Below are 25,415 nucleotides of genomic sequence, written 5' to 3'. Positions count from 1 at the left end.
TTTTTTCCCCTTCTTCCATCCACATTCTTCTTGATCGTATAAATGCACCTTTAGCTTTTTCTTCATAAGTCTGATCTAATTGCAATTGCAAAAGACTCAATTTTTCTTTTTCTTACTGACTGTAATCAGTAATCTGAGTTAATTCGATTATATCTTTAATAAGAGTATCTTCTTTATTTCTTTTTAACATAACTAGGGTTTTGCTCCTTTTAATAGCTAACTCCCTAATTTTATACTTCATAAATTCCCAATAACTGCCGAAAGAATTGTTCTGTAATGCCTTTCTATAACAATCTTTAATAATTAAGTTAGCATCCTTTACAAATTGGTCATCTTCCAAAAGAGTTTTATTAAATTTCCAGTAACTACATTTTTTGGTTTTTAAAGATCCAGATGTATTAATCGACAAAAAGATACCTTTATGATCCGTCAAAACTGCAGGACTCATATAGACATCAGTAGTGAGATTCTCCAATTCTTTTGAAATGAGCCACATATCAATTCTAGACTGTTTAGAAAAATCCCGATTACTCCGTGAAAACTGACTTAATCCCGGGTTCAAACATCTCCAGATACCAGTCATCTCCACTCTCACCGGCTTCCCCGAAAGGGTTAACGGGCGTCCAGATAACGCGAGGCCCGGGATGTGGGCGCCTCCATCTTGGATTAGGCCAGGAAAACCAGACACAGAGAGAGATCCGTCGCCTGTAGCTACGGCCCTGTTAGCTAGCGAAACAGAGATGGGGGGGATGTGAAATCTTACGTAAACACACATCGTACTTTCACACAAGAAAGGCTATGTTCTGAAACAAGCACGCACGGCAGACAACTGGAAGTTTTTTTTTCCGCAGAAACCTCCAAAATAATACGGGAGACGCGAGACCGAAACAGATTTGTCGACTTCAAACGACTCGACGACTGTAGTTGAAAGGTAAGATCCGAAACCGGAAGAAATGTATTTTTATGGTCAGCACAATTAATATTGTGGCGATGTGTACGAACTGCTCTGTCGAATGTTTTAATTCTGGTTGCACAAAAAAACAACAACTCTTCAGTCTTGAAGGTGCGGTACTTTATTTTCGTCCCTGCAAAACGAAAAAAAGTAACACGCTTAACTTGGCTAGCTAGATAATTGACTTAGTATTAATTTTAACATTATTTTGAACGCTTTGGGTAGCCTGCCTATGTGTGATACATACCACAGCGCAATCGACTGGCCGTGTTGAGCAAAAGGGTTATCAAAAAGTAAACAAGCGAGGGGCTTTTTAAAAGTGAGTTTTCCGGTTCTGTACAAGATTAGAGACTTTGTTTACAACGCGGTTTGATGTAGGAGCCGTGCGAATGCATGTTAGCTGATAAAGTAAAGCCAGCTATTTGTGTAAAATGTGACTTATTGTTCACATTTTATTCCTAGCAGCTCGGTTGCGAGAAGTTGATAAGGGGGTGACTGTTCTTGTGTTTGTTTTTCTAATTGTGACACAGGACACATGGTAGAACAGCATAAAGTGTCCGACGAGAGGAGCGCCGTTCGGTTAGTCCTGATCGTTTGGTTTTCGGTTGTTTATCGAGCTGAGGATCTGAACAGCCACCCGGGTCCTCGGTGATCACTGGAAGTCTGGCTTCTGTCACTGTGGGGTCTGTACTGTTGGTGACATTATTACAGCCCAGGTCGCTGTGGGGTCTGTACTGTTGGTGACATTATTACAGCCCAGGTCACTGTGGGGTCTTTACTGTTGGTGACATTATTACAGCCCAGGTCACTGTGGAGTCTGTATTGTTGGTGACATTATTACAGCCCAGGTCACTGTGGGGTCGTGACTGTTAGTAATATTACAGCCCAGGGCACTGTGGGGTCTTTGCTGATATTATTATTACAGTACAGGTCACTGTGGGGTCGTGACTGATAGTATTATTATTATAGTACAGCTCACAGGGGTCTTTACTATTAGTGACATTTTGTACAGTCCAGGTCACTGTGGGGTCTTTACTGTTAGTATAATTATCACAGTATAAGTCAGATAAAGGTAACAGCATCCAAAATGTGTTGTGTTGGCCCTGTGTTCAAAGATGCATCAGGCTGTCAGTGTTGTGATCAGAAAATCTGAAGTTGCTTGGATATAGTGTGCACTAGATAGGAGTGAATGAACTGAAAGAAACGCTGCGTGTGAAGAGTTAGTGAGCGATCAGCCCTTGGAGTAAACTTTAACAGTGAAGTCTGGGATTCGGCTTTGATTCTGAGTGAAGAAGGGTTAACTGCAGTGTCCCCAGACGCACAGTGGACAGGCAGGATCAGTAGCTCTGATCCCTTGGCCAGTCTCTTTCTTTAACAGCACAGGCAGCAGTGCTCTGCAGATGGCGAATGGGAGGTGTTTCTTTACACCAAGTGTGGTGGGTGTCTGGAACAGGCTGGGCTGTTCAAGCAGGTTCCTGGCAGAGCCAAAGTGGCTTCTTCTTGCCTGCGGCCTTCCATGTGTTTTCGTGTTGGGGGGGAAAACAGGTCTAGCAGGGCTCCACCCTGATCTTCCTCCTGAGGTAAAGAGACACCGGCAGGAGAATTAGGTGCCAGTTTTGTCTGAAAGGTATTTATACAGTAGTTGCCTCAGGGCATGTATTTACACTGTACTTTCACAGTGTAGTTGTTAGAGAGCGGAAACCTCTGTCCCATCAAGCCACCCATTGACTCAAGAGCTGGGTGCACCCACGGCACCCCAGCTTTTACACATGGGCTCCCAGTCCTGGTCCTGTAGGACCCCACACACACCTGCTGGTTTTCATTCCAGCTTAATTGCAGCCTTAATTGTGCTGACAAGTTGGTAGATTGGAACACGTGCAAGTTTTTTGAAGGGTTGCTCACAAAATTCGTGGGTGAAAAGGTGACTTCCAACATATCTAAGAGCTGAAAACAGAGGAACAGTTCGAATCGGTACTTTTATTTGTTCAGTTAAGGGGTCGCTTGTGTCACGGAGAGCTCGGCTGTGATTAACGTGGCGTGTGGGCCTCCAGAACCAGGACTGGGAGCCGCCTCAGGTCCAGGAAGCTGGAATTCTGTGTCTACTGATTAATGAGGTCTGCTGCCACTTAGAATGGATCTGCTCCCGTGTGCCTTCTGGGCACTCCTGGGAATCTGCCCTGATGTCTCCGAAGCTTCTCGGATCCTCACCAGCGAGGTGGTTTGTCAGCATCCAGAAGGATGACGGCAGATCCAGGACCCGTGTCCGACTGGGGAAAGAGCTGGGCATTCAGACAGCTTGCAGTGGGCTCAGCTCTGATGGTGGTGTGATCCGGGCAGCTGTGGTGGCGTCCCAGTCAAAGTCTGAGCCGGTGAAGGAGCTCCGGGGACCCCGACTCCCCCGAGGGACGGGGCACGGAGAGGGCGAGACGCCAGGCCCAGGCCCTGCTGCTGTGGGCCTTTCCTTCCGTCCCTGCGAGGTTCTGTGTATTGAAAGTTGTCATGAACTGCGTAACGTCATGTGACGTGTCAAAGTGAAATTCCTGGGACTCTTTCGCTTCCAGTAAGCGACCTTGTGAAAGAGGAAGGGCTCAGTGCACTCTGGGCTCGGGGCCAGCCGTGCAAGATGGCAAACAGGGCCCTGCAGACAGACACGTCACGCTCTGACTCTGCACTGCAGCCAGACCTCTGACCTCACACCTGGGCACGCCATGCTCTGATTGCAGGAGAATGACCTCTGACCCTACACCTGGGCACGCCATGCTCTGACTGCAGGAGAATGGCCTCTGACCCTACACCTGGGCACGCCATGCTCTGACTGCAGGAGAATGGCCTCTGACCCTACACCTGGGCACGCCATGCTCTGACTGCAGGAGAATGGCCTCTGACCCTACACCTGGGCACGCCATGCTCTGACTGCAGGAGAATGGCCTCTGACCCTACACCTGGGCACGCCATGCTCTGACTGCAGGAGAATGGCCTCTGACCCTACACCTGGGCACGCCATGCTCTGACTGCAGGAGAATGACCGCTGACCCTACACCTGGGCACGCCATGCTCTGACTGCAGGAGAATGACCTCTGACCCTACACCTGGGCACGCCATGCTCTGACTGCAGGAGAATGACCTCTGACCCTACACCTGGGCATGCCATGCTCTGACTGCAGGAGAATGGCCTCTGACCCTACAAAACTCTGTAAATCCGTCCAAAACAGCTTCACAAACCTCCACCTAACAAATAAATGCACCAGAGATTCCTTTTCCGCCCGACAAAAAACACACAGATCATCCTGCTCATGCTTAAATTTAAAGAGTACTAATTTCACTGGATAAAACTTATGAATAATTTTAAACGATATCTCTTTAACTTTATTTGTAATACAAAATCTATCAGGAATTGTCCAAACTAACTTCCAGTTTATATTTTCAAACATTGCATTCCAAAAAGACAAACAAGAGGGGATAAGATGGGGTTTACAAAGATTTCTAATAGGAGTATTGTTACATTTCTTGTCCTTTATTTCCACGCCATCCAAGAATAAATCAGTTGTAGGACCCAAAAGGAGGTCAGTCCTATTAACACTTTGATTTGCTTTTAATAAGCCCACTACACCTTCCGGAATGGCATCAAAAACTATCGCATATTCCTTAGGAGTAACAGGGAACTGAAATCTCTCCAGGAATTCAGGATAAGCAAGCAATCTACCATCTTCATTCAACAGTTGAGCCACTAAATACATTTTGTTATTAAACCAACTATGTAAAAATAAACTTTTATTTTTAAACTTAATGTCTTTATTATTCCAAATATAATATGTGTGTGGTGAGAAGTTGTGTTTGTATAATAAAGTCCAGTATAATAGTATTTGCTTATGAAAATTAGATAACTTAACTGGGATTTTCTTTATATCAAAGTTACATTTTAACAAAAAGTCAAGATTCCCAACATTCTGAAAAATTATGTTTGGAATAAAATTCCAAATACTATTTTTATTATTAATAAATTTCCTAATCCAATTTATTTTAAAAGTTATATTTGACGTATAAAAGTCTATAACATTCAAGCCACCTTGGTTATTAGGTGTTTCCTAATATAATGAGGTTTATTCTTCCAAATAAAGTTGTATAATAGTTTGTCAAACTCATCAATAAGATGCGAAGGCACATTCAGTGAAAGCGAGGCGTACACAAAGCGAGAGATACCCTCTGCTTTCGACAGTAGAACCCGACCTGCCAACAATAGGTCCCTCATTAACCAAGACTGAAATCTTTTTTTAGTTTTATCTAAAATAGGCGTAAAATTCAATTTACATCTTTCATCTTGGTCTTTACAGACTATAATACCCAAATAACGAACCACTTTCTTCACAGGTATATTCACTATTGCATCTAAATTAGAATCCTTCAGAGAAAACAGTTCACACTTGTCAATATTCAGAGACAATCCTGAGACTGATGAGAACACATTTAAAACCTCAGTTGCTTTAGAGACCTCTTTACTATTCTTAAGAAAAATAGTGGTATCGTCTGCTAGTTGACAAATCTTAATTTCCCTTCCCAAGATACTAATGCCTTCCATAATGCTATTATTAATATGAAGAGTCAAAGTCTGAGTTACTAATAAAAAGAGAAAAGGAGATATTGGACATCCCTGCCTAATACCTCTTCCAATTTCAAATCTCGGAGATGTACCATTATGTAATCTGACTGAGCTATTACACCCATTATAAAGAGTCTTAACAACATTCTGAAAATATTCACCAAAACCAAAAAATTCTTAACACTTAAAAATAAATGTATGCTCTACTGTATCAAAAGCTTTATAAAAGTCCACAAATAAAATATAACTATCATCTTCTATAAGATCACTGTAATCTATCAGATCCAGAATTAAACGGATATTATTGCAAATATGCCTGCCTTTCATAAAACCAGATTGCGTCTCATCAATAATCTGAGCCAACCCTTTCTTTAATCTATTCGCAAATATCAAAGCTAATAATTTTGCATCATTATTCAACAGAGTTATAGGTCTCCAATTTTCTAATATTAGCTTATCCTTGTCAGGTTTGGGAATAAGTGAAATCAATCCCTGTTTCAGAGAAGGTGGCATTTCTTTTTTTTGTATAGCTTCTTCAAAAACACCAAATAAAAAATCAATTAACAAATCTTGAAAAAATTTATAAAATTCACTACATAAACCGTCATTCCCAGGGGATTTATTGTCTTTTAACTTATCAATATTTATTTTTATTTTGTTCTTAGTAATTTGTTGATCACATTGTATACGGAATTCCTCATCTATAAATCTAGCGTCTCTCCTTATGATAGTATTATTATTATAGTACAGCTCACAGGGGTCTTTACTATTAGTGACATTTTGTACAGTCCAGGTCACTGTGGGGTCTTTACTGTTAGTATAATTATCACAGTATAAGTCAGATAAAGGTAACAGCATCCAAAATGTGTTGTGTTGGCCCTGTGTTCAAAGATGCATCAGGCTGTCAGTGTTGTGATCAGAAAATCTGAAGTTGCTTGGATATAGTGTGCACTAGATAGGAGTGAATGAACTGAAAGAAACGCTGCGTGTGAAGAGTTAGTGAGCGATCAGCCCTTGGAGTAAACTTTAACAGTGAAGTCTGGGATTCGGCTTTGATTCTGAGTGAAGAAGGGTTAACTGCAGTGTCCCCAGACGCACAGTGGACAGGCAGGATCAGTAGCTCTGATCCCTTGGCCAGTCTCTTTCTTTAACAGCACAGGCAGCAGTGCTCTGCAGATGGCGAATGGGAGGTGTTTCTTTACACCAAGTGTGGTGGGTGTCTGGAACAGGCTGGGCTGTTCAAGCAGGTTCCTGGCAGAGCCAAAGTGGCTTCTTCTTGCCTGCGGCCTTCCATGTGTTTTCGTGTTGGGGGGGAAAACAGGTCTAGCAGGGCTCCACCCTGATCTTCCTCCTGAGGTAAAGAGACACCGGCAGGAGAATTAGGTGCCAGTTTTGTCTGAAAGGTATTTATACAGTAGTTGCCTCAGGGCATGTATTTACACTGTACTTTCACAGTGTAGTTGTTAGAGAGCGGAAACCTCTGTCCCATCAAGCCACCCATTGACTCAAGAGCTGGGTGCACCCACGGCACCCCAGCTTTTACACATGGGCTCCCAGTCCTGGTCCTGTAGGACCCCACACACACCTGCTGGTTTTCATTCCAGCTTAATTGCAGCCTTAATTGTGCTGACAAGTTGGTAGATTGGAACACGTGCAAGTTTTTTGAAGGGTTGCTCACAAAATTCGTGGGTGAAAAGGTGACTTCCAACATATCTAAGAGCTGAAAACAGAGGAACAGTTCGAATCGGTACTTTTATTTGTTCAGTTAAGGGGTCGCTTGTGTCACGGAGAGCTCGGCTGTGATTAACGTGGCGTGTGGGCCTCCAGAACCAGGACTGGGAGCCGCCTCAGGTCCAGGAAGCTGGAATTCTGTGTCTACTGATTAATGAGGTCTGCTGCCACTTAGAATGGATCTGCTCCCGTGTGCCTTCTGGGCACTCCTGGGAATCTGCCCTGATGTCTCCGAAGCTTCTCGGATCCTCACCAGCGAGGTGGTTTGTCAGCATCCAGAAGGATGACGGCAGATCCAGGACCCGTGTCCGACTGGGGAAAGAGCTGGGCATTCAGACAGCTTGCAGTGGGCTCAGCTCTGATGGTGGTGTGATCCGGGCAGCTGTGGTGGCGTCCCAGTCAAAGTCTGAGCCGGTGAAGGAGCTCCGGGGACCCCGACTCCCCCGAGGGACGGGGCACGGAGAGGGCGAGACGCCAGGCCCAGGCCCTGCTGCTGTGGGCCTTTCCTTCCGTCCCTGCGAGGTTCTGTGTATTGAAAGTTGTCATGAACTGCGTAACGTCATGTGACGTGTCAAAGTGAAATTCCTGGGACTCTTTCGCTTCCAGTAAGCGACCTTGTGAAAGAGGAAGGGCTCAGTGCACTCTGGGCTCGGGGCCAGCCGTGCAAGATGGCAAACAGGGCCCTGCAGACAGACACGTCACGCTCTGACTCTGCACTGCAGCCAGACCTCTGACCTCACACCTGGGCACGCCATGCTCTGATTGCAGGAGAATGACCTCTGACCCTACACCTGGGCACGCCATGCTCTGACCCTACACCTGGGCACGCCATGCTCTGACTGCAGGAGAATGACCTCTGACCCTACACCTGGGCACGCCATGCTCTGACTGCAGGAGAATGGCCTCTGACCCTACACCTGGGCACGCCATGCTCTGACTGCAGGAGAATGGCCTCTGACCCTACACCTGGGCACGCCATGCTCTGACTGCAGGAGAATGACCGCTGACCCTACACCTGGGCACGCCATGCTCTGACTGCAGGAGAATGACCGCTGACCCTACACCTGGGCACGCCATGCTCTGACTGCAGGAGAATGACCTCTGACCCTACACCTGGGCACGCCATGCTCTGACTGCAGGAGAATGGCCTCTGACCCTACACCTGGGCATGCCATGCTCTGACCCTACACTTGGGCACGCCATGCTCTAACTGCAGGAGAATGACCTCTGACCCTACACCAAGGCACGCCATGCTTTGATTAGAGGTGACTGTCCCCTCACCCCTCACCTTGGATTTTTTCTGAGTCCAATTTTTAGTTATTTTCTTTAGTTGAGCTTTTACATAAGTAGCTGAAAACCCCCAGCCACTTCAGGGCTAAAAAAAGCTTAAGAAGGACTAAAGGCCGAGTGTTATTTCAGTTCAGGGTTCAGTGTCTGTCATTGTTTATTTCAGAGCCAGCCATCACATGAGTGTTTTCCCAGTCGCAAGCCAATCTGTTGTGTCTCTCTCTTTGTGTGCTGCTGTGTCTGTGGTCAGGAGGAGGCTGGAGCAGCGAGTGACCAGTCAGGAGGAGCTGGCGGTCAGTGGATGAGCAGCTCACACGGACCACAGCCAAGGTACAGACGTGTGTTTAGTGCGCAGTGCCGGGAAAGTGCTCTTCCATTATCCCAGGCTGCAGGATGCGCCCTGCCCATCTGCTGCAGTGTTAACTGCTTGTCATCCATCCCTCCTGCAAGTGGAGTGAACAGCCAGTTACAGTCAAGAGTTCAGGTCAGCTGGGGCTGTGGGGTCAGAGCTAGGGGGATTGTGGGTGAGGGGGGGTGTGGGGATAGAGGGGGTCAGTGGGGTGAAGACGGGGGGAGTGTGTGTGTTTGGGGATAGAGGGGGCCAGTGGGGTGAAGACGGGGGTGTGTGTGTGTGTGTGGGGATTGAGGAGGTCAGTGGGGTGAAGGGGGGGGGGTGTGTGGGGATAGAGGGGGTCAGTGGGGTGAAGGGGGGGGGGTGTGTGGGGATAGAGGGGGTCAGTGGGGTGAAGACGGGGGGGGGTGTGTGGGGATAGAGGGGGTCAGTGGGGTGAAGACGGGGGGGGGGTGTGGGGATAGAGGGGGTCAGTGGGGTGAAGACGGGGGTGTGTGTGGGGATAGAGGGGGTCAGTGGGGTGAAGAGGGGGGGTTGTGTAGGGATAGAGGGGGTCAGTGGGGTGAAGAGGGGGGGTGTGGGGATAGAGGGGGTCAGTGGGGTGAAGACGGGGGGAGTGTGTGTGTGTGGGGATTGAGGGGGTCAGTGGGGTGAAGGGGGGGGGGTGTGTGGGGATAGAGGGGGTCAGTGGGGTGAAGGGGGGGTGTGTGTGGGGATAGAGGGGGTCAGTGGGGTGAAGACGGGGGTGTGTGTGGGGATAGAGGGGGTCAGTGGGGTGAAGAGGGGGGGTTGTGTAGGGATAGAGGGGGTCAGTGGGGTGAAGACGGGGGGGGTGTGTGGGGATAGAGGGGGTCAGTGGGGTGAAGACGGGGGTGTGTGTGGGGATAGAGGGGGTCAGTGGGGTGAAGAGGGGGGGTTGTGTAGGGATAGAGGGGGTCAGTGGGGTGAAGAGGGGGGGTGTGTGGGGATAGAGGGGGTCAGTGGGGTGAAGACGGGGGGTGCTTATTGTGTGGGTGCTGTGTTGCACACAGGGGGAGTTGCTGTTGCCGTACCCGGTGAGCATTGCCGTGACGATGGCGTCCTGGGAGGCGGCTAGGCTGTGCAGCCTCATGCTCTCGCTCAGCGCCCTGACTCTGCCCTCCAACACCAACGCCTATATCTACGCCGTGAGTGTGCCCCCGCTCTTCCTCCTCCTCCTCTTCCTCGCCCTCGCGGCCTCATGCCCTCTCTCTCTTCTCTCTGCAGTACCACAACAACAGGTCCACCATGGGCTTCGACGACCTCCCTGCTCTGTTCGGGAACCAGCTGCCCAAGGACGGACTGGCGGTGAGGAGGGGGGAGATGACTGTTCGGTCACTCCGGCCTGGGGGGGTAGAGAGATGACCGCTCGAACACTCTGGCCTGATCGGGGTGGAGAGGTGACCACTCGGTTGCTCTGGCTTGGGGGGGTGGAGAGGTGACCGCTCGGACACTCTGGCCTGATTGGGGTGGAGAAGTAACCGCTCGGTCGCTCTGGCCTGGGGGGGGTGGAGAGGTGACCACTCGGTTGGTCCAGCCTGGCGGGGTAGAGAGATGACCGCTCGTACGCTCTGGGCTGATCAGGACCATCTGGCCTCCATCCTCCCAAGAGGAGTCGGGGACGAACCGGCAGCCTGATCTCGGCAGGACTGCATGGCTGCACCAAGGAAGCGCAGGCTTTTGCTTTAAGTGGTGTAGGTAGACCAGTAGGGGGCGCTCTTCCCATAGCTAGAATGTCCAGATCAGCTCCTCAGTATGGTGACCAGGGGGAGCTGTGCTATATAGGGGATCTCATCCTACAGCTGAGGCATTTAACTGAGGTTCTGACTGATTTATCGGGAAGGACCCTAGGATATGGTGTGGAACAGGAGGGGTATTAACCCCACTCTGGGCTGTACAGTTTGAGGCACAGTTTCTCTTTCCTCCCCTGATCTGATGTGGAGGGGGGCAGCGCTGTGGGCAGTAATGACCCTGCGGATCCTGTGGGAATTGTACTGACTCGCTGTTTGTGGCCCAGGGTGTTCTTGTGGATGCCCACCCTGTCAATGCCTGCATGCCGATTGCGCCGCCGCCCACCCACTCCAGCGGGAATCTCTCTAAATATATCGTCCTGATCCGGCGTCTGGACTGCAATTTCGACATCAAGGTAGAGGGCACTTCCACAGAGTTACTGTACTGTAGTGTCTAGTGTGTCTGTATTAACCCCTCTCTCTCAGTGCAGTGTTAATGGACTGTAGTGTCCAGTGTGTCTGTATTAACCCCTCTCTCTCAGTGCAGTGTTAATGGACTGTAGTGTCCAGTGTGTCTGTATTAACCCCTCTCTCTCAGTGCAGTGTTAATGGACTGTAGTGTCTAGTGTGTCTGTATTAACCCCTCTCTCTCTCAGTGCAGTGTTAATGTACTGTAGTGTCCAGTGTGTCTGTATTAACCCCTCTCTCTCAGTGCAGTGTTAATGGACTGTAGTGTCCAGTGTGCTGTATAAACCCCTCTCTCTCTCAGTGCAGTGTTAATGGACTGTAGTGTCCAGTGTGTCTGTATTAACCCCTCTCTCTCTCAGTGCAGTGTTAATGGACTGTAGTGTCCAGTGTGTCTGTATCAACCCCTCTCTCTCAGTGCAGTGTTAATGGACTGTAGTGTCCAGTGTGTCTGTATTAACCCCTCTCTCTCTCAGTGCAGTGTTAATGTACTGTAGTGTCCAGTGTGTCTGTATTAACCCCTCTCTGGACAGTACAGTCCATTAACACTGCACTGAGAGTGTGTCTGTATTAACCCCTCTCTCTCAGTGCAGTGTTAATGTACTGTAGTGTCCAGTGTGTCTGTATTAACCCCTCTCTCTCTCAGTGCAGTGTTAATGGACTGTAGTGTCCAGTGTGTCTGTATTAACCCCTCTCTCTCTGTGTAGTGTTAATGGACTGTAGTGTCCAGTGTGTCTGTATTAACCCCTCTCTCTCTGTGCAGTGTTAATGGACTGTAGTGTCCAGTGTGTCTGCATGAACCCCTCTCTCTCTGTGCAGAGTTAATGGACTGTAGTGTCCAGTGTGTCTGCATGAACCCCTCTATCTCAGTGCAGTGTTAATGGACTGTAGTGTCCAGTGTGTCTGTATTAACCCCTCTCTCTCTCAGTGCAGTGTTAATGTACTGTAGTGTCCAGTGTGTCTGTATTAACCCCCCTCTCTCAGTGCAGTGTTAATGGACTGTAATGTCCAGTGTGTCTGTATTAACCTCTCTCTCTTTCCAGGTTCTACATGCACAACAAGCAGGTTACAGCGCTGCTATTGTTCACAATGTGAACTCAAACATACTGCTGAACATGGACTACAGTGACGGTAGTAGCTCTGTTTTCATTCTCTCCCTTCTGTCTCCCTCTTCTTTCTCCATCAGCATCTCTTTCCCAGTTTTTCCATCTCTCTTTCTCCTGCTTTTACAATTGTTTCCCTTTTTGAATTCATGGGGGCTGGGTTTGCCCCGCGATGACATCAGCGAGAGATGTGACGCTCCCCCAATTGCTGCTCACTCTCCTGTGTGGCGCTGTGGAGGAGGGCTGGCTTGTTAAAACCCACGTCGCATCTCCTCTTTCATCTCCAAGGAGCCCAAGGCCCCCCTGCTTACTTACTGCAACGAGTTTCCTGCAGTGTGGTTTTAGAACAAGAATAATATCACTTTTTATCTTCGATGCTTTCATTTTGTTGTGAGGAATTCTTCATCAGAAGAGCAGGAGTCAGTCTTGTGTGATTTCCGTTTTTGTTGAGCTCAGTTAGTACAGCAGCACTGCGCTGGGTCTGTCCCACAGGACACACACCCTGCAAGAGCTTCCCAGCTCTTACATACAGTGCAGGCTGAGAGACAAGAGTTACTGTGTCACACTTTAGTGTTTCTTTGTTCTTTGAGAGTTTGTTCTGTTTTATGATATTTGTGAGTCCTTGTCCTGTCCTTTGCTGTGTGATCATGTCTTCTCTTCTTTACACCTTGCATAGGGAAATTAGTTGTTGCAGCAGTTAAAGCAAGACTGCAAAGTAGGATGCATATCAGCACATACTGTATTAATAGTGTGACTCCTTAATATGCATGTAATTACTGGAATCTGTAGATTTTACAGCTCTGTATCTGTCGCCAAGCTGCCTCAATGTATGTTAAAGTATAATATGGACTGACTTGTACAAACAACAGTAACAGATCTGCTCCTAACACAGCTATCAACAGAAAGACTGATCAGCTACCTGAGCCTGAAACAAACCAGACTGTCTTGGACTACATGAGACTCTGCTGTTCAAAAAGAGTTGGGGAAACCTTCAGCAGTTTCTGTTCTGTGGGGCAGACCCAACCGTGCATTGCTATATGTATTGAGCTCAGTAATGACTGAATCTACTCGAGACTCGAGCCTCCCGCTCTTCTGTTGAAGAACACCCCACACAGACAGCTTTCTTCTGTCTCAACATACCTCTTGGTAAATGCTAACTGATCCCAGAAATTACTCCAGTAGCTTACACGGTGCACTTGAGTAGTAACGTATGCAGTATATGTGTGTGTGCCAGGCACTTCGGACTGAAGTGGCAGAGTCAAGTGTCACTGCAGGCCTCTGGGTCATTCTCTGCCTGGATGTTGGGAGCGACTGTTGGACGAGCTGGTTTCTGACAGCTGTTTGTCTGCCTCCTGCCTGCAGAGGAGATTGTGAGGCAGATCGAGATCCCGTCTGTGTTCACCAGCGAGACCGCGGCTCAGAGACTGCGCAAGTACATCATCCCGGAGAACAGGCAAGTGACGCGGTGACACAGGAGTGCTGCAGGTCCCAGGGTGAATGAGCTCCTCTGACACCCCCCTGTCAGGGTGTGCATAGTCCTCACTCTCCTGTCGGGCTCTGTGCAGAGTCCCAGTGATCTGACAGGGGGTGTCAGAGGAGGGTGTGCACAGTCCTCACTCTCCTGTCAGGCTCTGTGCAGAGTCCCAGGGTGAGTGATCTGACAGGGGTGTCAGAGGAGGGTGTGCACAGTCCTCACTCTCCTGTCAGGCTCTGTGCAGAGTCCCAGGGTGAGTGATCTGATAGAGTGTTTGAGGGGGGTGTGCACATCTCTCATTTAAGATGTCGACAAACAGCTGGCAATTCCAAATTACACTGATAAATTTCTGCCTATTCTAAATTAAAAAAAGAGTGAACCATCATGTAGCATCAAAGCAATCTCTTTGGTTGCCGCAAATGATGTAATGTTACCATGGATACCGATCAGGTGACATCATTGGAAATCTTCTTGTGATGTCACTGCCCCTCCCACCATCTCTATCAACATACATCAGTAAGCATGTTGATAGGCGTTGCCATGGAGACCACTCAAAAAACATCTAAATGCATCTCACAGCAAAATCCTGCGTACTGGAAGTTGCAGTGTGTGTTTTGACAGTGCAGAAGCAGGGTGGTGCTGTTGCCTCTCTTTCTCCTTCTGTGACAGGTCTGGCATCGAGCCTGCTGGCCCATCAAGCTGCTCTTTTGCCTTCCCTGAGTGCAGGGGACACTTCTCTCGCACTCCCGCGGAGCGATGTGGCAGGAGTCTCCGGCCCGGTGACCATGCTGGAAGCCGTGCTGGAGACCCTGGCCAACTCGCTGATCCTGACAGCCGTGTTCCTGGACTTCCTGGACCCCGACCTGGCCGAGTTCGTGAACCGCGCCCCGGTCAGCACGTTCATTGTGGCCTGTTTCCTCTACAGGACCTACGTCCTCCTCAAGCCCGAGTTCTCCTTCCCCCTCAGCTACTACCTGATCCCCTTCACCGGCGTGGTCGGCATCATCATCCTCGTCATGTTTGTCATCATGGTGGGTCCCGCGCCCGCGTCCGTGCCGTCCTCCTGCGGGCTGGGCTCTCTCTCCTGGCCTCCCGCAGGAGCTGTGGAAAGTGTAATCTGAGAAACCCCTCTCCCTCCCAGATTGTGCGCTGTGTGCAGTACCGCAAGCGCATGAGGAGGAACAGGCTGACCAAGGAGCAGCTGAAGAAGATCCCGGTGCACAAGTTCAAGAAGGGTGAGTGTGGACCCTGAGATCTGTTGACGCCATAGGCACTACTGACAATATAGACAAAATGGGCAGTACCAATGTTGTAGACACCACTGATGTTATAGGCTCCACTGGCCCTGAAGACACTGGCACCACTGACGCTAATCCAGCTCCAAGCGCTGGTGTTTGCATCAGTAAGACCCAAACGAGTGAACGTTTCTTCCAGTAACTGTTTGGGTTTAGACTCTTCTTGCTTCATCAGCAGCTCCAAACCGGATGGGTATGCAACAGAGTATTTCAGAGGTGTGGGTGGGGAGCTGTTTCAGCATGCGTAGGCTGCAACAGTACAGGTAAAGGTTCGTTCATGCTGAGAGGAGAAGGCTCCACCTGAAGAAGGCTCCACAGCCAAAACGTCGTTTCTTTCCTTGACCTTTCAGCGTGGAATGAACCTTCACGTGTTCCATGGAGTATTTTAGCTGCGTGTATTTATCTCTCTCCTGTATTGTGTCCAGGGTCTGATGGTAATGGGGTACAGGGCTTTACAGTGGGGAGACCGGGGAGTCATCAGAGGCAGGACAGGGGGATCCCAGAAACAAGAACAGTGCACCCCGGTTCGATTAAGATGCAAGTCTTGCTTGTCGCACCTTATAAACAAAAATAGCTGCGCAATTGTGGTTAGTCTAAGGGGTCCTGTTTGAGAGGGGTGCTTGAAAAGGCCCCTTGTGTGGTACCAAGCTCACCACTACACTTATTCCTGCTGTGCGCCCTTTCAGTGGGCTGGACTGGCTCACCATGCTGGCTCTGTGGCTGGGTGTACTGTTCAGTGTGTCCACCAGAGGGCGCTGCAGGCCTGCCTATTTCCACTCGCACTGCAGCTCCAGCGGCAGACTAACCCACAGACAAAACCTTCTAGATCCCCAGTCATCAAATGTGTTCAGGTGTGTTTATTTTTCCATTTTTTGTTTTTATCTCCCACCTCTTGGGTTATTGACATGAAGGCACCAGGCTATTAGCCTCTGTTGGCTATCAGATAAGCAGAGCAGGCCAGGCGGTGCCCCTGCTGTTGTCTCCACATCTCCTCTAGAGCAGCGATGTTCAGCACTTGCTGATGGTTCTCCTGGACCTTCTCACGAGCTGGAGGGGTGCAATCTGAGCCGCCTCGCTGGAGGGCCTCTCAGGGCCCGCGTGTTGCTTGCCCCCCCCACCCCCATTGCGTGTGTGTGTGGTTTCTGCACTGCAAGTGAAGCAGTGAGGTGTTTGTGCTTCAGGCTCGGCTGAGGTTTCCTCTTCCTCTGTCTCAAGCTGACTGCTCGACAGCGAGACTCCTCCCTTTGACTTGGAAGGAGACGTCTTCCTCTGCCCTGTCCTGTGTCTACTGCAGGCACTTACATTTACAGACCTAGACGCTGCACTGTACAGCACTTGCATAGGCTCGGCTCTGCACTGCTCACTCCTGGGCCCTGGGCTGCACTGCACTGCACTGCTCACTCCTGGGCCCTGGGCTGCACTGCATCGCACTGCACTGCACTGCTCACTCCTGGGCCCTGGGCTGCACTGCACTGCACTGCTCTGCTCACTCCTGGGCTCCGTGCTGTGCTGCTCTGCTCACTCCTGGGCTCCGCGCTGTGCTGCTTTGCATGCTCTTCTTCCTGACTTGGACCTGCTGAGCAGTGTGGAAGTATAACTGTTTCCCCATCCCACGATGCACAGCACAGGCGACACGCGCAGATGTCTGCGGGTGATCTGTACCCAGAGGGTGGCACAGCCCTCGGGCCCCAGCTGACCCCCCCCCCTTCACCTCCTTTGTCTCGTGATCAGCCAGCGTCACACTGGTTTTTCAGGTTTGCTGCTCTTCCTGTGCCAGTCCGGGAATAGTCTATCCTTTCCTCGACAGCAGGAAGAATGCTATGCAGGGAAATGCAGAATCCACGCTTTCTAAGTGCAAAACATGCAGGCGAGCATGGAGCAGTTTTGATATCAGTCAGTAATAGCCAGGGCTCTGAACTTACCCCTGCAGGGGTTACAGGTTCAAATCCAAGGTGAACAGCACAGCTGACGTACCCTTGACCCAGGGTACGTCACTCAGGTCACTCCAGTAAACTGGATAAAAAAATAAAAACTTCCATAGAGCTTGAACTTATTTGGTTATTCTTGGGTGAGTCCTGCCCTGGTCCAGGAAAGCCCAGTTAACATCCCTTAGATCACTTGTTTCCGAAGACCGGGAGCACTTCAGCTAGTGGTCAATCAAGCAGGTGCATCGAGATAAAAACACAACTGGGCAGCTGAGGTCGTCCAGAGCAGAAGAGCCTTCAGGCCATTCATTCCAAATGACCTGAAAGGGACTGAACCACGTTCCCTGCTTGCAGAGCGATGGGTTAACTTTGTTGATGCCTTTGAGGGTTAAGAATACCTGTATCAAGACGGGGGGAAAAAAAGGATTCAGTTGATTTAACTTGTCAATGTGAAGACATTCCTTCAAGCCCAGGAATGTTCCATCCTTGCTCGTCTTTGGACCACCTCCAGCGTGGCAAAACGTTTGCTTTCGGAATGTGGCTGCCAATAACCCGCTGGTCTCCTGGACGCGTCTTCAGCATGCGCTGGTTTCACGGCGGGCGAGAGCTGCACGCAGCGGGCGAGGCAGGAGCTGCTTCCCGCTGAGAGCGGGAGAGGGCTCTGATTGGCCAGGCCCGCTGCTGCACTTTGACCCCCACCCCCCCCGTCGACAGGCCCGACCCCCAGCTGACCCGGGAGTAGACTTCCTCAGGCGGAGGGGTCTTTGTGCGCTGGAACGCGTGAGGGCTGGGCAAACGCCTGGCACGCGGCAGAGCCGTGCATGCTGGAGCACGAGCAGGGATTTTCACACGGGCAGCGCCACCCCGAACGGCAAGGCTGGGGAAGAAGAGGCTGCTTATGAAACACCGGAGGGTTTGTGTTGACGTGTCATTCACGTCTTCTTGCCAACACGGGGAAGCTGGAGTGAAATTCAGGGATGTTGTGGTAAAAGTCTGCCATGTACTCTTAAGGCCTCATTGACAACATTGTGTAGAGTTTTGGGTTCCATCTTATAGAAAAGACCTTGCTGCTCTGGAATCAGGCCAGAGAAGAGTGACCAGATACAGTACCTTCCCAGAGTAAAGACCGGTCCTGGTCTGACAGGACTAGCACAGTTCGGGACAGGACGGATGGGTTGCCACAGTAATACCCTGGTTCGGGACCGGACGGATTGGTTGCCACAGTAATACCCTGGTTCTGGATGGGATGGATGGGTTGCCACAGTAACACCGTGGATCTGGACCGGACGGATGGGTTGCCACAGTAACACCGTGGATCTGGACCGGGTCGGGCTCCTGAGGCCAGGCCTGCGCAGAGTCTCTTCAGTGCTGGTCCCCGCTCTCAGAGGGGCGATGCGGTGGCTGAGGAAGAGGGCGTGGGAGGACCCGGGGGCGCAGGGGCAGTCATGAGGAAGTGCAACCTGGAGTGAAATTAGGAAGCTTCCCTCTGCAGGTCGGTGGGGCTGGAGCTGCCCTTCCGCGGTGCAGGAGCAGATTCCTGGGATCCTTGAAAATGCTGGGATGATGGCACCTTGGGGATCGATAAGCTAATGAGCCCCCAGTCGTGCTTGACGGGATGAACGGGGCTATCTCGTTTGTGACCTTTCCTTTGCGCGTGTTTGTTAGCGCGTGTGCCAGTCTTCATCTGCCTCAGCATTTGAGCGTGTGTGTGTGTGCGTGCGTGTGTCAGCATGCGTGTTATCTTGAAAGTGTGCGAGGTTACACTGACTCATCCCGTGACTGTCGGAGACAGGAAGTCCCAGTGCACAGCCATTCACCCCCTGTCTGCTGACCCCTCCCTCCACTCTCACTCTGCCTTTACCTTGTTAGGAGAGTAAAACTCCTGAGTAAGGCTGATCTTTGGTCTGTTGGGTGGCGCTGAAACTCCCACTCCTGTTCGTAGGAGCGAGCACACAGTTGCACATCATCGTCTTTCTCTGAAAATGATCGTAAGCCCATCAGCACTTTTATGCTCTAGCCTTCATTTTAAGTAGGCCACAGTGTGTAGTACTGGTGAGGGCCTCTAAACTCATAACTGGGGGAGGGGTGCAGGTTCAAATCCCAGTTGGGGCACAGCTGTTGTGTCCTTGAGCAAGGATTGCTGCAGTAAAAAAAGCTGTGGGAAAGGGCGCAGGTGGAAGTGGCTTTGCACAACTGCATCTGTTAAACCTATTAATTAAACCCGGTAGCAGTTTGTTACTAAGCTCCTCGCGATGCATGATGATGTGTGCATGCAGTGAAAGCCGTTGATCCAGATACAGCTGGCGCCAGAGGTGTGCCTATGGCTGCCAGGAGCTCGGAGACTGAGGGCGAGCTGCGTTTTTTGGGCCCTTCGGCCTTGGTCGGGGGCTACGGAGGCGCGTCAGCGAGCCACAGTTTGCCCTTCTGATTTAAGCAACGGGGACCTTTCGCTGTGAAGAAGCGCTTCCTGTTTTCTGCCCTAATGGCACCTGAACTTCCTTTTCCCAGCAGCACTCTGGCCCGCGGTTCACCCTCGACCCTGAAGGCACAGCCCCGTCTGCCCTGCTGATAGGGTCCCCCCTGTCCCGGCCTGTGCCTGTCACCCGTGGGGTCAGAGACGGGCTGTGGGTTCTGGGTCGGGGCGGCGGTGCTGAGTGGCGCCTCTGGTCTGGGCTCGGGTCCCTCTCGGTCCAAGCAGGGGGCATGCTGGGGCGGGGGGGGGGGGGGCTGAGGTTGCCTGCAGAGCGAAGGCGAGGGTGGCCGCTGGGTTATTTCGTTCAGGTTTTTTCTGTCCATTCGCTCGGCTCGCAGACCGAGTGTAGCGAGGCTCTTATTTTTATCGGCCGCACACACTTTTTATAGCGCCTCGCACCCCCTCCCCCCCCCATCTGCGCCGAGCCTGGTGGCCTCTAACCGCGGCGCAGCGTCAGCAGGGCTTGTACGTGTCATGTGAGAGCCGAGAGCTGGCGTGTCCAGTTTTAGGTGTTACAAACACGCAGACAAGGCGTAACAGCGTTCACGCTCAGTTCACACGCAGCAGTGGCTTGTCAGCTGAGGCAGAGGAGTCGGAGCTGTGACCCTGTGACTGCTTTGTGCACAGCTTGCAGTGTCTCTCTCCTCCTCTTCCCCCATAACTCTCTATCTCTTATTAAGTTTGTGTCCATCCCTCTGTCCTTCCCTCTCTCTCCATCTTTCTCCACCCCACTATTCCCATCTCTTCCTGTTCTCTCTCTCTCTCCCACTTCGTCTCACTCCATCCCCCTCGGTCCTCCCTATTCTCTCCCCTTTTCTCTGTTTTCTTTCCAGTCCACTGTTCCCTCATCTCTCTATTCTCTCTCTCCATCCATCCCTCTGTTCCTCCCCTCTCTCCATCAGCCTTTCCCTCTCTCTCTCTCTCTCTCTCCCTGTCTCCTCTCCTCTCCATCTCTCCTTGTCTCTCTCCCCCTGTGTCCTCTCCTCCATCACTCTCTCCTCCCCATCTCTCGTTCACTCTCTCTCTCTTTCTCTTTCGCTCGCTGGCGTTCTCCTTTTAAGGGCATGTCTCCCCACCGTGTCATTTCCCTTTCGCAAAGACCTCAGCTGATCTCCACCCCGTCCAAACTGCCAACAGCGCGTGGCTGAGAAGCGCACTACTTCACTGCTCTCGCTCTAACCACTTCCTCCCGCTCGTGGGCGACGCCACTGAGTCAGGAAGTTCACAACGTTCCATCTTCCCTCTTTTTTCACAAGAGGGCCGTGCGCGCGCCCTGTCGGCTTCTGTTCCGTCGCTTCTCACAGGCTGCAGCTCAGCCGAAGGGTTTGGGCACGGGCTCGGTTTCGTTAACACCCGGTAACTCTCTGTTGCCCAGGGGTGCAGGCCCAGGGTCTCTACAGGGGTGGTGGGCAGTGTGGGTACTCTCTGTTGGGCAGGGGTGCAGGCCCAGGCCTCTACAGGGGTGGGGGGCAGTGTGGGTACTCTCTGTTGGGCAGGGGTGCAGGCCCAGGTCTCCCCAACGGTGTACGTGTGTGTGCGCGGCTGTAGACGCTGATGGGGCGTGTGCGTGCGGCTGTAGACTGATGGGGCGTGTGCACGCACGTGGCTGCAGGCTCTGACGGGGTGTGTGTGCACTGCTGTAGACTCTGAGCGGGTGTGTGCGTGCAGGCTCTGACGGGGTGTGCGGTGTTCTCTCTCTCTGCAGGGGACGAGTACGACGTGTGTGCCATCTGCCTGGACGAGTACGAGGAGGGGGACAAGCTAAGGATCCTGCCCTGCTCCCATGGTACAGTACCTCCCGGTACCTCTCTGGCACAGTGACCCCTGGGGGAAACGTTGTGGTCAGGCTCGGTTTTCACCCCCTGAGGCATGTCGCCTCGCCAGAGTCCGGACTGATCCCTGTGCCCCTCTTCCTCCCTCTGCCTGTCTCCAGCCTACCACTGCAAGTGTGTGGACCCCTGGCTGACCCAGACCAAGAAGACCTGCCCGGTCTGCAAGCAGCGCGTGACCCGGAGGAGCCCAGAGTACTCCGACTCCGAGTCCGAGTCCGAAGGCGAGGGAGGGGTCCGTGAATCCGAAGAAGGGGCGGCCGACACGGAGAGGACCCCCCTTCTCCGGGCCTCGAACCCGGGCTCCCCCGTCAGCCCCCCGGGGCCGCATAGCACGACGACAGACCCCGCCACCTCCGCACCGACCTTCGGCTCCATGGCGCGCTCCTCGCCCCTCCTGGCCCGCGAGGACTACTTCTCCTGCGGCCGCGCGGAGGGGGTCGGCTTTTCCGGGGACGACGAGTCGGAGGAGGAGTCGGCAAGCCTGGCCAGCTCCTGCGAGAGGGACACGGCCCGGCTCATCCCCGCCGATCGCTCCCACAGATCCCTCTCCGAGCACGGCCTTCCCGGGAAGGGACCCGTGGATGTGTGATCGCTCCCGGAATCACGAATCTCCAACCCCTCCTCCCCACCTTCCCTTCTTCCTCCTCCAACTTCCCCTGCTTCTCCAGGACTGGCCATAAACACGGATCCCCTTGCACAGCAGGCTGATCCACTCCAGGTCTTGCCAGCTGCAGCAGTAAAGAGCCAGCGGTATTGAAACGCGGTATCTGAACTCTGCACGCGCTCTCTGCGCAGATTGACTCTGCGCTTCAAACCTGCAGCTCCTGGTGTTGCTTCAGTAGAAGAGCCGCTTGCACCAGGTAGAACCTGGAGTGGACCGAGCTGCTGCGTGGCGGGAGTCTGATCACCGTCCAAGTATCTCGTTTTACTCCAGAAGACTGAATCCAGTCCTCAAGGGCTATGAGGTCATGATCCTGTTTTGTTTCTTGGTTTTCGTAATGGGTCGATTCGTCTTAATGCGTTTCACAGATGAACATTAAAAGTCTTCTTTGGGTCCTTCGCCTCCTCCCTGCCGTCGTGTCAACGCTGGCTTTATTGAACGTGGAGATGAACTTTCTTGTCTAGTTAGGCTTTTTTGTTGTCGGTGTGTTCTGGGCTCCTACCGGGGTGGGAATTTGCGGTCCCAGTTCTTGCAGAACTTCAGATCGTTTTTGATTATCTAGCGCTATTAATTGCTTAATTGATCCAGCTGGTCCTGATGGTAGTGTCCCTCAGCCCCTGACTAAAGGTGCCTGCAAGCCCTGGTGGACAGGGCGTGGCTCTAGAGGATGGGAGCTGGACTTTTTGGGGGGGATCCACACCTGGCACAATGGCTGGTTTTTCCTAACTTCCCAGTTTGCTTACTGAGAGGTTTAATGGGCGACTTTCCCAGATTGGAAGCTGCTCGTGAGAATGTCACCGTCATTTCACCTGAGAGGTGGCCATCTAGCCTGTAGCTCGTTCATCCTGGGATCTCATCCCGCGGTTTGCTGGAGTAAGCCAGGGCATCAGCAGCAGTTGATGGGATGGTTGGTTCCAGTATTGCAGTATGCCAGTAGTGATCCAGTATTCCTGTCATCTGACCGCTGTATGTTCGCATGTTTCTCCTGGTGTTCGTGTTCTCACCAGCTGTTGACGTGACAGCGACAGCGACTGCATGACTCCCACCAGTGTGCTTTTCATTAAATAACGAAGCTAGTGCAGATCAGCCCCTCACGCCTGCCTGCGCAGCCCTGAGCGGGCTCAGAGATCTCGGAACGGCAACTCCTACGCCTTTGGCCAGGTGCCGGCAGGCTGGTGATGAGGTTGGGAAGGACTGCGCTCGCTCTCCTGGCGGGCTCGTCAGAAGGCACAGAGCAGCTGAGGGCGAATGGCCCTGCCGCCCAGGTGTGTGGGAGGAGCTCGTCCACAGGCCTCGCTTTCTCCCAGGCAGGCCCCGAGGACTGATCTCGGAGCCAAGAACAAAGTCAGATTCCGGCTTCTCTGCCACTGTGGGAGTCTATAGTGAGAACACAGTGATGATGCACTAGAGACCAGAAGAGTGCAGTAAAGCGTTGTGTAAAATAAGTTCACTGTAGGAAGTCACTCAACAGTAATATGGTGCAGTAAACTGCATTGTAACAGCAGTGCACTGCAGTACACTACAGCGTAACAGCACATCAGTGCAATGATCTACAGTGTAACAACAGAGCAGTGTCGTCACTAGAGTGTAGCAGCAGAGTGTAGCAGCCTCTGCCTCCACAGGAGTGGCTAGCTGTGGACGTATGAAGATCCGTACTGCACACACAGCAGTATTTTCTGGTGTGCCCACAAATGGGGCAGCAGCGCCAGGTCACCGAGGTGGTTGTGTGAAACGATTCCTTGCTGTAGTGAGAAGGACAGTTCTGACAGAAGGGGGACCAGTATTGCGCTGTGCGCTGCTCATCTTGGCAATGTTGAACGTCTCTTTGTTGCCGTGTGTTAATCGGTGTAAGATTTTATTTTCCCTCGTTTGTTTGTCCTGTAAAAAACCTCCCTCTCACCATCCTCCACAGAAGGTGATTCCTCTGTATTGGGGGTGGGGGGCTGAATCTGTAGAGTGTGGGGGTCTCTCTGCGCAGCATCAGGACATCACAAAGGTCACAGGTCAAAGAGGAGAGTAGTCCATTTGGGCCATTGAGCTTAGGTTGGTACTAGAAGGTATTTGATCCCAGAATAGTCCTCAACAACAAGGCTTGGGCAGCTTGTTCCACACCCACACCTCCCTTTGTGTAAAGAACTGCCTCCAGCTCTGTTTTAAATGCACCTCTGTTTCCTTCTTCCTTTTGCCCTTCTAAGCCTGTTGGATTGACTTTGAGGAGTCTGGGTACTTAGATTGAGGCCCCTTGTGGTTTCCTCTGTTCAAGACTAAAGAGAGTCGGCTCTCTTGGCCTGTCTGTATGGGGATGTGGCTTTGAGCCCTGCCCTGTGTGGAGGAAACTGTCACAAACTCTCAATAGCAGCCCCGCCCCCTAAAAAAAAATGTGGCCTCACTTGCTTGATGGAGCAGCATTGTAGTCCTGGGACACCAAGGCTTGATGCTGACATTAGGCATCTGTCTGGGTGGAGACTGCATGTCCTTCCAGCGTTTGCATTGGCTGCCTGGGTTCGATGGACTGGTCTCATCTCTGGTTTGTCCCGTCTCCCTGTGATGGACTGGCGTCCTGTCCGGAGGGAGGGGAAGGATGACGGCCTCGCGCCCTCCTGCCAGGAGTTTAGGGGGCCGCGAGGCGGGGGGGGATCAGAGGGCAGGTGGCGAGAGAATTCCAGATTCATGGAACGCCACGGTGGAGGGAAAGGAATCTCAGTCTGCAGTCTCGGCCGCAGCTGGGACAGTTCACCCCCTTCGACTGCGAAGATCTGAAGCTGCTGCCGCTTGTGCAGAGACCCTGAAACCATGTGGGGCCATGGCTCCTCGGAGCCCTGGAGCTGGGGGCCCCCAGCCTGTGTGCAGATTTTAGATTTTTGTATTGTACCTTCTTTTTAGCCTGTGCCATATATATCAAGATTAAAAATTTTAAATTCCAATGACTGCTGGTCTCTCCTGCTCTTTTGTGCTTTTCTGGATTTTGTGGTTGCGGCAATGCCCTCCGCGCCTGTGTGCAGTTTCTGTTTGTGAAATGAGGTTGTACGGAGTGCGTGTTGAGCTGTAGTGGCAGGCCAGTGGTGCCTCTACCATGTTCTTGTTGATCAACTGGACCTCTCAGCCAGAGGGAGGTTGGATGTTGGAGTGAAACGGCCATACTCTGTAGCGGGCGATCCCACCCCTGGACCGGGACGGACACTGCATCTGCTGGGTCTTTCACAGGCGAATTTGTTTTCGGGTCTTAAAAAGTCAGATGGGATTTGTAGCTTGCATTGACTCATTTCTGAGGTTTGGAACTGCCCTCATTCAGGTGTGTTGCGAATGTGCACGATGGGACCTGCAGAAAGAAGCGCTTGACATGTTTTGTGAATGATATAGAGCCTTACCTGCGGTGGGTGTGCCCACTGCGTAGACGCTCCCACTTCTGGGTGTGTCTGTGACTGGGTAACTCCCATTTGTGGGTGTGTCTGAGAAGAAAGCTACTCCCATCTATGGGCGTTATGGGCATTTCTGTTCCAGACCCAGGGTGCTGAAGCTG

General features: G+C 51.6%; 1 protein-coding gene across 3 annotated transcripts; it reads left to right on the top strand.

The window, feature by feature from the left end:
- The first annotated feature begins 658 nt into the window (after positions 1–658).
- rnf167 (ring finger protein 167) lies at positions 659–24,819 on the top strand. Of its 3 annotated transcripts, none has more exons than XM_088910185.1 (11): positions 659–931; positions 8,818–9,051; positions 9,951–10,085; positions 10,165–10,245; positions 10,955–11,083; positions 12,176–12,263; positions 13,598–13,688; positions 14,635–14,740; positions 14,851–14,944; positions 21,108–21,188; positions 21,336–24,819. In XM_088910185.1, exons 2-11 carry the CDS (start codon positions 8,869–8,871, stop codon positions 21,821–21,823), a joined length of 1,476 nt encoding a protein of 491 aa, XP_088766311.1. In that variant the 5' UTR covers positions 659–931; positions 8,818–8,868; the 3' UTR covers positions 21,824–24,819. The 3 variants fall into 3 exon arrangements, with proteins under 3 accessions (XP_088766311.1, XP_088766312.1, XP_088766313.1); XM_088910186.1 differs by having other exon boundaries at positions 683–931; positions 8,818–8,897; XM_088910187.1 differs by lacking the exon at positions 659–931 and adding an exon at positions 1,498–1,531 and having other exon boundaries at positions 8,818–8,897.
- The last annotated feature ends 596 nt before the right edge of the window (positions 24,820–25,415 follow it).

Source organism: Atractosteus spatula, chromosome 3 (genome assembly GCF_055471065.1).
Source record: "Atractosteus spatula isolate fAtrSpa1 chromosome 3, fAtrSpa1.hap1, whole genome shotgun sequence".
Lineage (NCBI taxonomy): Eukaryota > Metazoa > Chordata > Actinopteri > Semionotiformes > Lepisosteidae > Atractosteus > Atractosteus spatula.
The sequence above is the reverse complement of the archived record's forward strand: the minus strand, read 5'-3'. Positions and strand labels throughout refer to the sequence as shown.

Coding starts and splice junctions, on each gene's coding strand:
- rnf167 (XM_088910185.1), top strand. CDS start 8,869: ATGAGCAGCTCACACGGACCACAGCCAAGGTACAGACGTGTGTTTAGT. Junction 14,741..14,850: donor TCGTCATGTTTGTCATCATG/GTGGGTCCCGCG, acceptor TCTCCCTCCCAG/ATTGTGCGCTGTGTGCAGTA. Junction 21,189..21,335: donor GATCCTGCCCTGCTCCCATG/GTACAGTACCTC, acceptor GCCTGTCTCCAG/CCTACCACTGCAAGTGTGTG.